General features: G+C 38.5%; 1 protein-coding gene across 1 annotated transcript in view; it reads right to left on the bottom strand.

Moving 5' to 3' along the window:
- Positions 1 to 4,309: 4,309 nt before the first annotated feature.
- Positions 4,310 to 14,373, bottom strand: part of ACVR2B (activin A receptor type 2B) — a 104,918-nt gene continuing 94,854 nt past the window's right edge. Inside the window, exons 10-11 of the mRNA XM_021555327.3 lie at positions 13,565 to 13,695; positions 4,310 to 10,972 (exon numbers count right to left, since the gene is read on the bottom strand). Of these exons, the coding sequence (XP_021411002.1) occupies positions 10,778 to 10,972; positions 13,565 to 13,695 (326 nt within the window). The 3' untranslated portion in view covers positions 4,310 to 10,777. The remainder of the gene's footprint in view (positions 10,973 to 13,564; positions 13,696 to 14,373) is intronic.

Raw genomic sequence — 14,373 nt, 5'->3', positions numbered from 1 at the left:
GCAGCGGGGGCGCCGCGTGAGGGGGATGAGCCCGGAGCTTTGCCCGGCAGCTGTGGCAAAATAAAGGGAGTTCCCTCACGGACTCTAGTGGTTAAACTGTATGCGCGACCAGCGCAAAGGATCACTGAATCATAGGGCCATAGAATGGTTTGGGTAAGAAAGGAGCTTTAAAGTCTTTAGCTGGAGAGAAAAGATCACTTCTCTTATGAGGAGAGACTGCAGGAGCTGGGTCTGGTCAGTCTAGAGAAGACTGAGAGAAGAGCTCATTAATACATTTAAATATCTCAAAGGTGGGTACCCAGAGGACTCTTCAGTGATGCCCAGCGACTGGATGAGGAGCAATGGCCACAAGTAAAAGAAGTTTCACCTCAGCGTGAGGAAGAACTTTACATCGACAGTGGCAGAGCACTGGAACAGGGAGGTCACAGTTTTCCCTCTCTGGAGACATTCCAAACCCACCTGGACACATTCCTGTGTCAGCTGCTCCAGGTGATGCTGCCTGGGTGATGTGCAGAGGATCCTTCCATCCCAAACAATTCAGTGACCCTGTGACAGCCCAGCCCCTCAGCAATGACCAGGGACATTTTCAACCAGACCAGGCTGCTCAGAGCTCCATCCAAGCTGACCTTGAATGCTTCCAAGAATGGGGAATCCACCACCTCTCTGAGCAGCCTGTGCCTGTACCTCACCACCCTCACTGTAAAACATTTCTTCCTTATATATACTTTAAATCAACCCTCTTTTGGTTTAAAACCATTCCTCCTTGTCCTATCACAACAGGATGATTGTCCTCATCTTCCTTACAAGTCCCCTTTAGGAACTGGAAGGTCACCGGAAGATCTCTCCTTACTAAACAGGAAGATTGTGCTATGGGGTTGGCTTTAGTCAGTATAGGGTGATGTTACATTGGGCTTCTATTCAAGAAAACCACCAGCCTGATTACCATTTTTCCTTCCCAAATGTCTGATAATGTTCATATTTGCTTCATATCCATCCAAACTACGCATTTTCAACCCAGCACCAAGCCAGAGGCAATGTTTTTCTGAAAACAAAAAGGATCAGTTTAGCAATGGAAAACACCAGAAAATAAGGATTTCATGGCCACATCATCACTTAACTGCAGGCAGCTTTCCTGGACAGGTCTGGCCATGCTTCAGTGTGGCTGAGGGCATCATCATACCTCATGTGGGGATTACAGACCTCAGTGTGGTGCTATGAGTACAGGGAACTCAGGCTTTTTTTTTTTTTTTTTTTTTAATATATTTTTCTTGGTTAAGTTCCCATGCCTTTGCTTCTGGCAGTTGCAGCTACATTGCTGGACTGTCATGATACAGCTTCACATGCACATATTGCCCTGTGTGAACAGGTCTTTGCTAGGAGTGATAAGGAGCGTCACCACAGTGTTACAAGAGGCAACACACTCAAAAGGGAAACTAAATACTACTACTACTACTACTACTAATAATAATAATAATAATAGGACAGAGGTTGCCCAGAGATGTTATGGATGTCATCTCTGGAGGTGTTCAAGGTCAGATTGGATGGGGCTTTGAGCAACCTGGTCTAGTGGAAGGTGCCCCTTAGCAGGGGAGTTGGAACTGGATGATCTTTAAAGTCTCTTCCAACCCAAACCATGCTATGATTCTGTGAATTTGAGATAACTCCCACTTCTCTTTGGAACTGTTCATAAGTGATGGGTGGTAGAGGCAGGCCTCAGCAATGCCTCTGCAGGGACTTTTTAGGGATTTTAGGTAGCAGAAATACCATTGAAACACTAAAAACACTCAACTACACAGAAGGAAATCCTCCAGCTAGATGCCAAAGACAATAAAATAACAATGAGTTTTAATGTCACACCAACGAGGGAAACAGTTATTTGTAATTTACTGTTTATTTTCATATACAAAAAGATAAACTTGAAATAGTTCTTTCTAGGTTTTTTTTTCCTCCTATTTGTTGGGGTGTAGCTGCTTCACACAGGGCAAATACTACATTCATACTGGTTTATTCGGACACCCAGTGCAAAGCTGAAGCAGCAAAACTCCAACTTGGCAGATCTAATTTCAAACTTGAGACTCTTTCTAAAATACCACAGTAAAAAGGAACAAAGATCCACTGCAAATTCATGAACTATGATACAATGTTCTTTCCAAAATGTCTTCATTTCATAACTGCAATACAATGGATGTCTGCATTAGGCCATTTTATACACACATTTTATATATGTATACTTCTGCAGAATATATATATATAAAATGTACATATATAAAAATCAGCACACTTCAATCCAAAAGGGGTTACAGCAACGAGCTTAACTCTCTATACTTTTTTCTTTAACAGGATACTTTAGTATAACTTTTGTTAACTCAGTAGTACAAGCTATCTCTGTTCTACATTTTTATAGCTACAAGAGTGAAATATAACCTACAACATTTACATTTCACATATCTTGGTATACAAACAGTACTTAGTGAATTTGAGCCAAGGACCAAAAGACTCTTTAAAAATTATTTCACCATCTGATAGAGCTTCCTGTAATTTACACTCAGCCTATTCTGCAATCTTCTAAATCATTTAATCTCATAGTTTGAGTTTAAATCCATTCCAACTGGAAATCCTGGAGAAACAGGTTACTGCAAACTCTTATGTATACTCTATATATACAAGTTAAGTAACACAGCGTAATAAGACTTAGCTATTTATCCTAAAACTGATATACACATATTTCACTACGCTAGACAAGTCTTAGGATTTTCTTTTCTCTTTAAATAAAGCACAAATTTAGAAGTAGCTGGTAAAACTTACAATAGGATGGTTATAAAATGACAAATGGTTAGGGTGAGATTTCTTCCTGCTGGTGCCAAAACATTTTCTTGTGAGTTTTTGTACTATGCTGTGTTGTTTAACTGTATGCATCTAATGTTACATGCAGAAAGCTCTTTCCACAAGAATTGACATCAAACTGTACTTATGTCAACTTTACAGTACAAAATTTGTCAAACTTAAGGACGAATGTGAAAATATTAACAGGTGAAAGATCAGGCTTTCAACTCTATCATGAGGATCATGCAGAATTCATAAGCAGATAGTTTGAACAGATTGACAATGGCATTGTGCAGGCTTATGGCATAGAATTGAGGCCAAAAATGTTACTTAGTTTGCAGTAACCACCTCCTTCAATCCTCACCCACTACGAGATTGATTTTTGCATCATAGTTATTCCATTGGAAGGCCAGCAGCATTGCAAAATATCACCTCCTGGGAGATTTTAGTACTTTGATTTACCAGAGATAATAATCATCAATAGCCATAGAAACATTAGGCAGTCAAGGAAAAAAAAATATGAGGAAAGGGAATATCGTGTTCTCTTCCTTTAGTAATCGTAAATTAATTACTATCCATTCATTACCAGTAATTAAATGAATTACTAGCAATGGTAAATTCATTAGTATTTGGAAAGCTACAGGAAAGCTACAATGACGTCCAAGTAAAATACAGACTAATGTTGCAGCAACTACATGGATACATTTTTTTAAAAAAACAGACATTTGGGAAGGCAACACATAAAATAAAATGGTAATTTTAAAAATGGTCCCACTTTTATTTTTCCCCCCAAAATATAGCCTGAACATAATTCTCTTCAGCAAAGTACCATTAAGAAGTTGCTGTAGTTGAAGGTCTGATTTTATAAGTTGGTTCTTGGGAGTAGGTATTTGGAAAAGGAAAGGGCCAGAAAAGTTTTCAGTCTTGCCAACAGATTTTTTGCTATCCATAAAGTTGCTAAGTCCACTTTCCAAAGCTATGAGATGCTCCGATCCCCTCCTCTTCTGTCATGGCTAGATTTTTGGTCTTGATTGTTTTTTGGAATTTATTTTGGTGTTTTAACACATGTGGCAATGCAGAGATGGCAGTGACTACTGAATTAGGATTTTAATTGACTAGGATGGTTACTGGTTAAACTTCAGTTCCTCAAAACACTGGAATATTGAGTGAAATATGGCCTTCCTTTTCACAAAAACAGAAGCTATGGAATTTTACTAGAACATGTTTGTTTTGCAATACCAACCTTATTGGAATGTTATAAACTGAGTTTTTGTTTATTTTAACAACTGGAAAGACTAAGACTTCTGCTTCAAAATGGGCCAAAAAATTGCAGAAGTGGTGTTTTAGTCATATCATCTGCCCCATTAAAATACTGAAATAAAAGGCTAATAAAGGAAGCACTTTTTAGAAAACACTTTTTCTTTGTAGAGACCCAGCACAATGCCATTATAGAGCTTCAGAAAAGCCCTTTTGGTTTCAGTGTTGGAATACAAAATAAGTTTTGTTTTTTTCCTTCAGTCCTTGGGGATCACTTTCCATTTACATATATGTATCATATATATACATGTATATATATATATATGTATATGATACATACATATAAACACCTATATAGAGCAAGGTTCCTGTTTGTGTATGTTACAATATTGTAGTATCAAGGCGAATCCAGATAGCAACACTGTTTAACATGAGGTTTGAGGTAATTGGTTCTTGAAATACCTGGATCACAGACTGCATCCAGAAATGACAGCTGGGCAATGAAAAGTGTGGTTTTTTTCAGACAGAGATAAAAAAATAAAACTAGTAAAAGAAAAAGAAAGCTTACAGCAGTTGCTTTTACATGGAAAAATAAAGGCACAACAGAATAGCATTACATTTCAGAACAGCTGGATGGACATAACACAAGTATGATCTCTTTCTGTGGAAGTGTCCTGACAAAAAGCATTGCTGCTCATTCCATAGGCTACTACTTCAGTCAGGGAACTGAGTGTCACCCTAAAATGAGTCATAAAAAAGGAAGTCCCATGTAAATAAGGGACCAGGTGTGCTTAGAAAGTGTTCCAGGAAACACACACACTCTTGTGGTCACACAGGATTGGATGGAAACTCTCCTCCTGGTTTCCACAGGGCTAGGACTTCACCCGAACACAGCTGAGGGACTCGGTAATTGCAGGAGTCTGCTTGAATTAGTGAGCACTAATTGCAAAAGGCACACTGTCAAACCAGCTCCAAGGCAGTGCCATGTGTTGTTTGGTTTAAAGCTTTTTCCAGTACCTCTCACCCACTGACTCTGTACTATCATGTCTGAGAGGACTAAAAAGACTGCAGTGAATTTTAAGTACAATTGAAAATTAGGTTACACCTCCCCCCCCAATTCTTTTCTTGAATACTTTTAGAATACCTTGGATTGCTTACATAGATTTGGGAAGTTCTTTCTCTTAGCAGGACTTTGGACATGACAGTGCTCTTTTTCTTTAGTGCCTCCGACACAGACTATTAAATCTGATTTTGGGAACACAGAGGACATAGCTGTGTGTTCTGGTGAAGCCTGATTAGTCGTGTCACTTCAGAGAGAAGGAATTTCTAGGAACTGGTTTTATCAGGATTCCACTGGCAACAGCTCCTTACAGATCATATTGTCAGTGCAGCAGACACAGCTGCTGTGAGCGGATACGGCAGCGAGCAAGATCAGCCCGGCTATTTGGCCTCGGTAAATTCTTAACACCCTGACTTCACAACTCACTGCAGCACCACAGCATATGCCAAAAGACACACTGCCCACACATGGCTACTTGCATGAACACGTGAAAAATTCCTCCCAGGTTAACTGAAGATGGCTATACAAAAGCAATAAGCATCTTTAGCAGAAGGGATGTGGCATGCAAGATAACCTAAACATATACTCAGTGCTGTCCTCAAAGCATGTCCAAGTACATCCACCTTGCTCCTCAAACTGTTTCCAGGCTACACTTGTTCTATCCTCTAGACTTTGATGTAGTGCACACTTAATTTAAACATTATATATATATTTCTTTATTTATTTGCTGTGCATACACAGACCTTTCTCCCTTTTCCCTGCAGAAACATATTAGACATTACAAAAATAATTTGTGGTATAAAAGAATTCTCACACAATGTAGAATTTTTGTTTGTATATGTAACTAAAATATATATATATTTCCAAAAGTAAAAAAGTCAAAATGTCCTTATTTTCCTCTATTATATAGTCTATTTTATTTACAATGTTACCAAACAATATCCTGTATGTAAAAGTGACAAAAGTTTGTGGGACGCTTCCTGCTTAGCAACTTCCCAAGAGGAGTGTGGCTTGAAGAGGACTGCAACAACAGCACTGTCTCATTTTATCACCCAGCACCTTCCTCTGCACTACGAGTTCCTTCCATGCTAAGTGAAACCAGACCTTTTCCCTGCAAAGCAGGGCAAGCTTTGACACTCTGCCTAGGAAGTGGTACAAGAGGAATAAAACGTTTCAGTGCTGCGATGTTAAGGGGGAATCAGGATTCCTAACAGCCAGGCCTGACCCAGCCAGCCTGGAAATGTCTGCTTCCACTGAAACCACTGACTTCAAGTGGGAACAGCAGGGAGTCAGGAGACCCAAGGAAAACACAGGGGAGTTGCTGGGGGGCACACACAGACCTTCTCTTCAAAACAAAGACCTCTGCACTTCCATAGGTGTAACTGTCTAGCACATAAAGAGAATTTCAGTTGAAGAATAGAAAGTGGGTTATTTTTGTCTTAAATAGAGATTTCTTAATGATCAGAACCAGCTAAAATCCTTAATGAATAGGCCTGGTATTACTTAATTGATAGTTAGGCTGGTTTATAGCCACCTCTTATAAAATGCATGTATATTTCAATATAAGCCATATACAATTTCCAGCCTTGCTGTATTAATGCAGTTTCATCAGCAAGTCACAGCTCTACCACCTCAAAAAAACACCCGGTTTTAGTTCCTGTGGTATTTCCAGTTTAAAAACATGAAGTCAAATTTTCTGCACCTAGAAAACCAGTCCAGCCAGTCCAATAAATACATAAAAGGGAGTTCCACCAGAGGGATGTGGAATCCTGGCTCCTAAAGTCAAGGAGAATTTTTACTCAGGATATTCAGTGTTAATATTCACCTAAGAACTTCCATATGAGAGAGGGAGGTGACCAATTAAATTCTCCAGACAAATTTTTGAACAGCTGCTTCCTCTAAGTCTGAATGGGAAGTGAAATTCAGTGCTTGGGAAGCAATGTAAGAGGTGTTGTCACCGTCTTATTCAAGGGAGTGTTAAAAGGAAAAGAGCTGCAGTTGCTTATGACATCTACACCTATGGATGTGCCCAATTCCTGACTTGGAAAAGCCTCTGCAGTACCAAACAGAACTAAAATCATGTTGTCAATGAGAGTTCAAATGGATTAGAGGTGAGGAAACTACTTGCTTGACAGCTCAACTGTTGAAAGACCATCAAGTTAATCAGAGCTTGTCTTTGTTAACAAAATAAATAAATACCAGTTTAAAAAACAGCTTTATCCAAATTGGTACACATTATAAGATCAGGATTTCCTTCTATGCTGCAATAGCAAGACACACGTACCTACATACATATAAAACTTGTTACCCAGCACACACCCAATTTGGAAATTCTTTTTCCAATCAGTTTCTGAGTCCTGCTGACAAGATGATCTATAAGGAACCATTACACCAGGAAGATGTAACACTTTACAATCAACATTCGGTCAAGGTTTGTATGGTCGTGCAGTTCCCCGCAGTAAATAAGCTACATGTGAGAATTTGTGTTTATGCTTTCTCAAAAGAGAAGGTTTCAGACACTGTTTAATAGGCTATTAAAATAATATGGCACTTTCAATAAATACTTTAAAGCTTCTTAAAGAAATCAGGATAAAAAAGCAACTGCTGTAATGAGCCTGTTTTAGCTATAATACGTAATGCTGAAGGAAAAAAATCCAGAAGAGCAAACAGATATTAACAGTTCAAAGACAGTACAGCTTTTTTTCTTTCTGCAGCAATAGGAACTGGCTCCCATTCCCTGGGAAAAGGGAGTGAGCCCACCTCGAAACAAGTATTCACTCAGTCTTAAATTAACTGCTCTACGCTCCACCCCAACCCTTACATCACTTCACTTCTAAGACATAGTCACATTTTCATATAAATCTCAGTGCAGAAATGTATTAAACATGAAAAATACTGATCCTGCAAACATTTACAACCACACTTAACATTAAGTGAGTGCCTAATGTCATGACACCAGAAGAGCTACCTACACCCTCAATGCTAAGCATAGGTACGTTGCAGCATCAGGCCCAAAGGTGCCAATGGCCACCAGGGACATTGGCTGGGTCAAAATGGTATCATTCTGTCTGGTTTTGTCAAGGTTTTCTCAACAGAAGCACATCAAGAAACAGAAACTTTCAAACCTACGCACGGAAACACAGTTACATGTGTGTACACACTAATATGCAATATACATTCAGTAACTTGAAAGAATAGGTTAAGACTTTATTCAGATAGACAAATTAAGGCAATTCTCTTAATGTCTCTTCAAGATAAAGGACCATGTCCTCATTTGTGACCTCTAGGTTTTAAAGCTATACTTTTCAAGAAATATATTTCAATTTTTTTTTTATATTTTCTCCAATTAGCAGTTTTGTTTGCTTAATAAATTATATCTGTGCAAGAGTGCACACTGATAATTTGGCAGTGGAGAGAAGTCCAATTCCTTTATATATAATACAGACTTTTTACATTTCCATTACAGGGTGATTAGTTTAAGACTGCATTTTGGCTTAACACAAAGAAAAATTTAGAAGATCTGGCCATCCAATGGACATAACTTTGTCAGTCTAGCAAGACACAGAACTCATGTTATATTCAAAGTAAAAAAAAAAAAAAAAAAAGAAAAAATTTAAAAAAGAAAAGAAAAAGAAAAAAAAAGATGTACTGTCATTTCACTAAAACAGACCAAAGGAAAAAAAAACCAAAACAAAAAAAAACACAGAATGGAAACATCCTTCACAAATAAGAGTGAATAATGCCCAGGTACCTTATATAGGCAGTTATTCCACAACTGTATACAGTTATTTACAATGGTGCTTTATTAAACAAAACAACAAAAAAATGGTAGCACTTCCTAAAAGATTTTGGAACTTTTTTTCTTTTTTTAATTTTTTTAAAACTCCCTTGTCATAAAAGCCAACTTACATTAAAATATACTTACTACAAGACAACACAACTAACAAAATATATAATAAAACTCATACAAGTAGAAAATTCTGAGGTATTTCTGGTTTGAGGTGGTCTGTGGTCATGAAGTTTTTAATATTTTTTTTCAGTTTAAACCTCGGAAGCCACGTAACGTGTGTGTGTGTGTGTATGTTTTGTGTTTGGTTTTTTTTTTTTTTTAAGTTTTTTCTTTTTTTAAACATTGCATGTTTTGCAAATTAAAAAAATATTTCATGTTGAATCAGCAGCATTAGGAACATTCACTGACTAGAGCGAGTTTATGGCATAATAAGAGTAACGGTATTTTCAAATATGCACCACTTTAAGACGAAAGAGTTTCATCACAGAGTAAGGAGAAAGCAGCGTCAAAGAAACCAGTGGGAGAGGTGCTGTGGGAATCACTGCTGCTGCTGAGCTGCCTCAGCTCCCTGCAGCCAGGCAGCTCTCAGGCTTCTCAGGAGCTGCAGGAGCCAGCTGCCACCATTCACTCCCCCAGTCTCAAATTAATAAGGAAAAAAATGTATATACCCAAGTTTTCACCCTTTTCCTCTTTCCACTGTCTGCACCGTTAGCTTGGGCTGAAAGATAATCAGTCGAAGGCTAAATTGTCTCAACTGATTCATACTTAAAATGAGATGCAAAAATTTTCTCATCTTCCAGTATTTTACCAAAGTGCTTCTGAAATCACACTTCCCCACCTGTCCTGATGACATTGAAAGCATCCTTCCTGCTACTACCTGGAAATGAAAAATAAAAGTTAATAGTCCTGGTTTGTTCTTTTACCACCCAACCCCAGAATCTGGAGGAAGAAACAAGTGCCTGTCTTCCAACCACTGCCTCTTTAACTCCGCTTTCTCCATACGCTGCAGCCGTAAATACTCTGCCCAGAAATGTCCTTTCCCTCCTCTAATGGTTACCTGAGAAGTAGCTCCATAGCAAATGATGTTTCCCCAAATGCTGCCAAGTCCAACGTCACTCTCCCCACCCCTATTCTACGCTCCCCCCTTCAATTATACCATCAAGAATTAACATTCTCTGCCCAGTTACTTTTTTTTTTCCCATGTTACAATGACACCCGTTAGATCCGTAAAAGACACATCTGCTGTTTTTTTCTGAAGCTCACTTCCAAAAAAAAACTAAAAAAAAAATAAAAAAGAAACTGAACCCAAAACCAACATGGGGAAAAAATGCTTTTGAGGAAGGTGTGTTCTTTACATAACAGTCTTAAGTTTCCTCCACAGTTTGCAGCATTGCGTTTTCAAAGGTGGTAGGTGGTTTTCCTTTATGTCACATAAGCTTTATGTCACAGATGCTCCGCTCAGAAGACAAACTGATAAAGAGAAACCCAGAAAACTGAATAAAATAAAAACAACTGAAGTGAGTTTGTTGAGGTTCTGAGGTACCTGCACCTTTTCTGCATTCATTAGTCGGCACCTGAATGCTTGCTGAAATGTCCATTTTTTTTTAATACAGTAGAGCAATGTGCTGGTAAAATTGATCCAATCCAAAAAAATAACAATAATAATAATAATAACAATAATAATAAAAAGTCAAGATAAAATAGCAGCTGCATTCATGGGTTTGTTGAATTTTTGTGAATTTTTTTTGTACTTTTTTTTTTCTTTAAACTCTTTTCCTTGTCGCTTTTTTTTGTTTGTTTCAAATCCGCTGAGTCTGGAAAGACAAAAGCGAACCAGGCCCCAGGACTCAGATACTAGACTCTTTGGGTGGCAAGTCCACGTTGGTGACGGACGTCACGATGGAGACGAGGCAGTCCGAGGTAGTGCCGTTGACGGATTTGCGGATCTGCGCGATGCGCTCCTCGACGCAGCCGGCCGAGAGCCGCGCCTCGGCGTCGTGGTCCCAGCACTCTTCGATGGTCACGCAGAGCTGCGCCAGGCCCTGCGGACAGCAACGAGGAGAAAACACCTTCAGCAACGTCACCTGCCCTGGGGGGGCTGTTGGAACCCCAGGCACCGAAAATTTGAAACTTTCTCTACTAACAAACGCTAGCCCCCTAAGGAAACATTGCATTTAACTTAAAGCCATAAAAAAAATTCCATCATTAAATAAGTGCGTAGTTCAAGTAAAAATGTGTAACATCACATAATAAAACACCTTCAGCAAAATCACCTGCCCTGGAAGAGGATGTTGGAATCCTAGTCACTGAAATTTTTAAACTTTCTGTAGTCAGTGAAAATTTTAAACTTTCTGTATGAGCAAATGCTAACTCCCTAAGAAAACACTGCTTTTAACATAAAGCCATAAAAACAGTTCCATAATTAAATGATAGAACTAAGATTATAAGTGTGTACTTTAAATAAATAAAAATGTGTAACATCACATAATAAAACACCTTCAGTAATGTCACCTGCCCTGGGGGAGGCTGTTGGAACCCTAGTCACCAAAAATTTTAAACTTTCTGTACGAACAAATGCCAATGCCCTAGGAAAGCACTGCTTTTAACATAAAGCCATAAAAAAATTTCCAAAATTAAATGATAGAACTAAGATTATAAGTGTGTAGTTTAAATAAAAATGTATAACATCACATAATAATAAGCTTAAAGCTTAGAGTTTTAAAATATAATAATACATATAAAACAAAATAGAGCTTTTAAAACAGAAACTAGTCCTTCTTTACCTTCTTTTTCACCTTCTTCTTCATAAGTAATATTTTGTAATTAAATAAAAAGATCAACATTACAAAACACAAGTAATTAGATATTAAGTTAAAAATAAAAATAATTTAAGTATCATTTCTTAATTAAACAGTTTACCCATTAGAAACCCAATAAAAAAGAAATACATCTCAATTTTTTTACCTTATTAGTAAATACTATAAAACTCACAACTTGCAAAACTATAATATAAATAAAAACTAATAAACATCTAAATCCAAATAAAAATACCATCTCACAATTTAATCCCAACCTTAACAAAAAAACCCCAAAGAATCAACACTAGTGGTGCCCTGTATGAGGATTGAAGTCACAACCTGCAGGATGCCAAAGTGCTTTTTGCTTTTGTATTTCCTTCATACATGTTCATAGCTCTGTAGACTATTGTTGTACAATTATAGAGCTCCTAGCTAACTCCAGCACTTTTCGTACCCTGGTATGCAGAAAGACAAAGAAAATTCCAAAGGCTCCTATCCTATTTTCTTGGGAACCAAGGATGAGCTACCCACCCAAGACACTTTTTCATATAAGTACAGCTGTTACCAATGTGGGGGCTCCAGAAGACATTGAACCAAGAAGGGGAATTACCTCACCACCTGTGTTTCTAATTGGGGATTCTTGTTAATTATGCTAATCTGCTAAATTTAGAAAGCTGTATTTTCCCTGTGTGGGGTGGGCATTTTTCCATATCTGCCCCTGGAGGCCTCCAATCAAAGGGTTTTTATATTACCTCCTATGCTAATATTGTCTCAGAAGTGTGTTGTTTTGTCTCTATATCTTTAAGGCATCATGGGCACCACCATGTCAGAGGGTGGAGAGGTCCATTCAACACAGCCAATGCTCTAAAAAACCCCTACAAGTATTTTTTCCACAGTATGCCAATTACCATGAGATAAGCTTCAAAAATTACTTTAAATATGTGTTTTCATGGTTTGTTTTAAGCATGTGCTTTCTAAGGCTTGGTCGCATTCCACCCCAAAAGTGCTTTTTTTAATATCAAAATAAATCCCAAGGTTCAACAGTTGAAGCTTTAAAAGACAGCAAGTATTAAGATTCCCATGATGAAAGTGTGAGAGCTGGCAGCACTGTATCAGTTACTATGAAACCATTTGCTTTGTTTGCAATCACTTCTCTTGATATTCCCCAAAAACCTGAATTCAACAGTGCTTGAAGAATACAGCTTTTATTTGAACCCTCATTTGAAGTAGTACACTCATCTTCTTTTACAATCCACAGCTGTCCCTAACTTCTGGGAAATGAGTTAATACACCTGAGTCTAGCCAAATCTGTAGCAGTTTGGGCAAAATAGAGGCATTTGACTTCTTAGTGAAGCCCAGTGAGATATCATCATCTCTTATCTTCCCGATGTAAGGAAAATCAGCTCTTTTATTAAAAACATGAGCCTGAAATGAACTACCTCTGGGAAACCCACACTGCATTTTGCTTCATTGTCTGCTTGCTTTCACATCTAATTAATTTTTCCTCCATAAACTGCTCCAAGTCTTGCATGGTATCTAGCTTCTGAGGAGTGTGTCTCCAATGGTATGGATAGTTTTCTTTTTCTTTATGAAAGGACTTTATTTTCCATTCTTTCACCATATTAAAGGAGTCCTACTAAAGCACCACACACTCCACATTATTCAGCTTGTTTAGTCTATAAAAAATGAGAGATAAAAAGAAAAGGGAACATAAAGGTGTTGAGCAATCCTTCATTCCCCAGAGCTGACTCTGCCTAACACTGGGAACACATAACCACATCCTTCATTCCCATCACAAAGGAAAATATTTCCCACTGTTAACCAGGAGGGACGTACGGGATGTTTTAGCCAGTGATCCTTGAACACGGGGCGCATCTTCTTGTGAACCACCACTTCTTGCAGGTCCTCAAGGGATGGGTGCTGACCTATTTCTTCTTCGAAAGGCAGCATGTATTCATCCACTGGACCTGTGGTGCACACAGAGAATCAGGTTAGGGGCAGGAATGGCCTCTGCAGAGCCCCACGCACGAATGAGCTGCAGCTCCGGAGCAACCTCAACCCACTGCAACAAAGCCTGACGTTCACACGTCACTGCAGACAAATGTGATTTACATTCCTCCTGCACAATGGTCTTTGCTGTCCCTGCTGCTTGTCTGGCCATGCATTTTCCACCTCGCTGAGTTATGAATCCGAACCCTCAGCTGGGCCTCTGGATCCCACCATTTCCTTGAGGAAATTTGCCAGGTAATCCGTGATTTATTTTAATATAAAGAGCAGATCAACTCGTCCTCCCCACAATTTAACACAACAATTCAACACACAATAAGCTAAAGAAAGATTTCAGCATGAGCATAATTCCATTTTAGCACTGACTAACAAGGTTAAGCGTATACAACACTTCTATTTTCTTCCTTTGTGATCTGGTTTGTTCATAGGTTTGAGTCAGCCCTGACACACTGGAGCCAGATGCACTTTGTCCCAAGTACTGGCTCCTAAGCAGAAAATGATTTCTGAATGCTTTAGTTATACCAGTTATGGCTGTGAACTGCCCAGGGCCACGGGAATGAGACAACTGTTATGAGTATCAGTGCAGATGCTGGATGATAGCAGTAACTTCTGCTTATTGAAACATCATTTGGCTTTTG

The sequence above is a fragment of the Lonchura striata genome, chromosome 1, assembly GCF_046129695.1.
Source record: "Lonchura striata isolate bLonStr1 chromosome 1, bLonStr1.mat, whole genome shotgun sequence".
Classification (NCBI taxonomy): Eukaryota; Metazoa; Chordata; class Aves; order Passeriformes; family Estrildidae; genus Lonchura; species Lonchura striata.
Note: the sequence above shows the minus strand (reverse complement) of the source record. Positions and strands in the feature narration are given on the sequence as shown.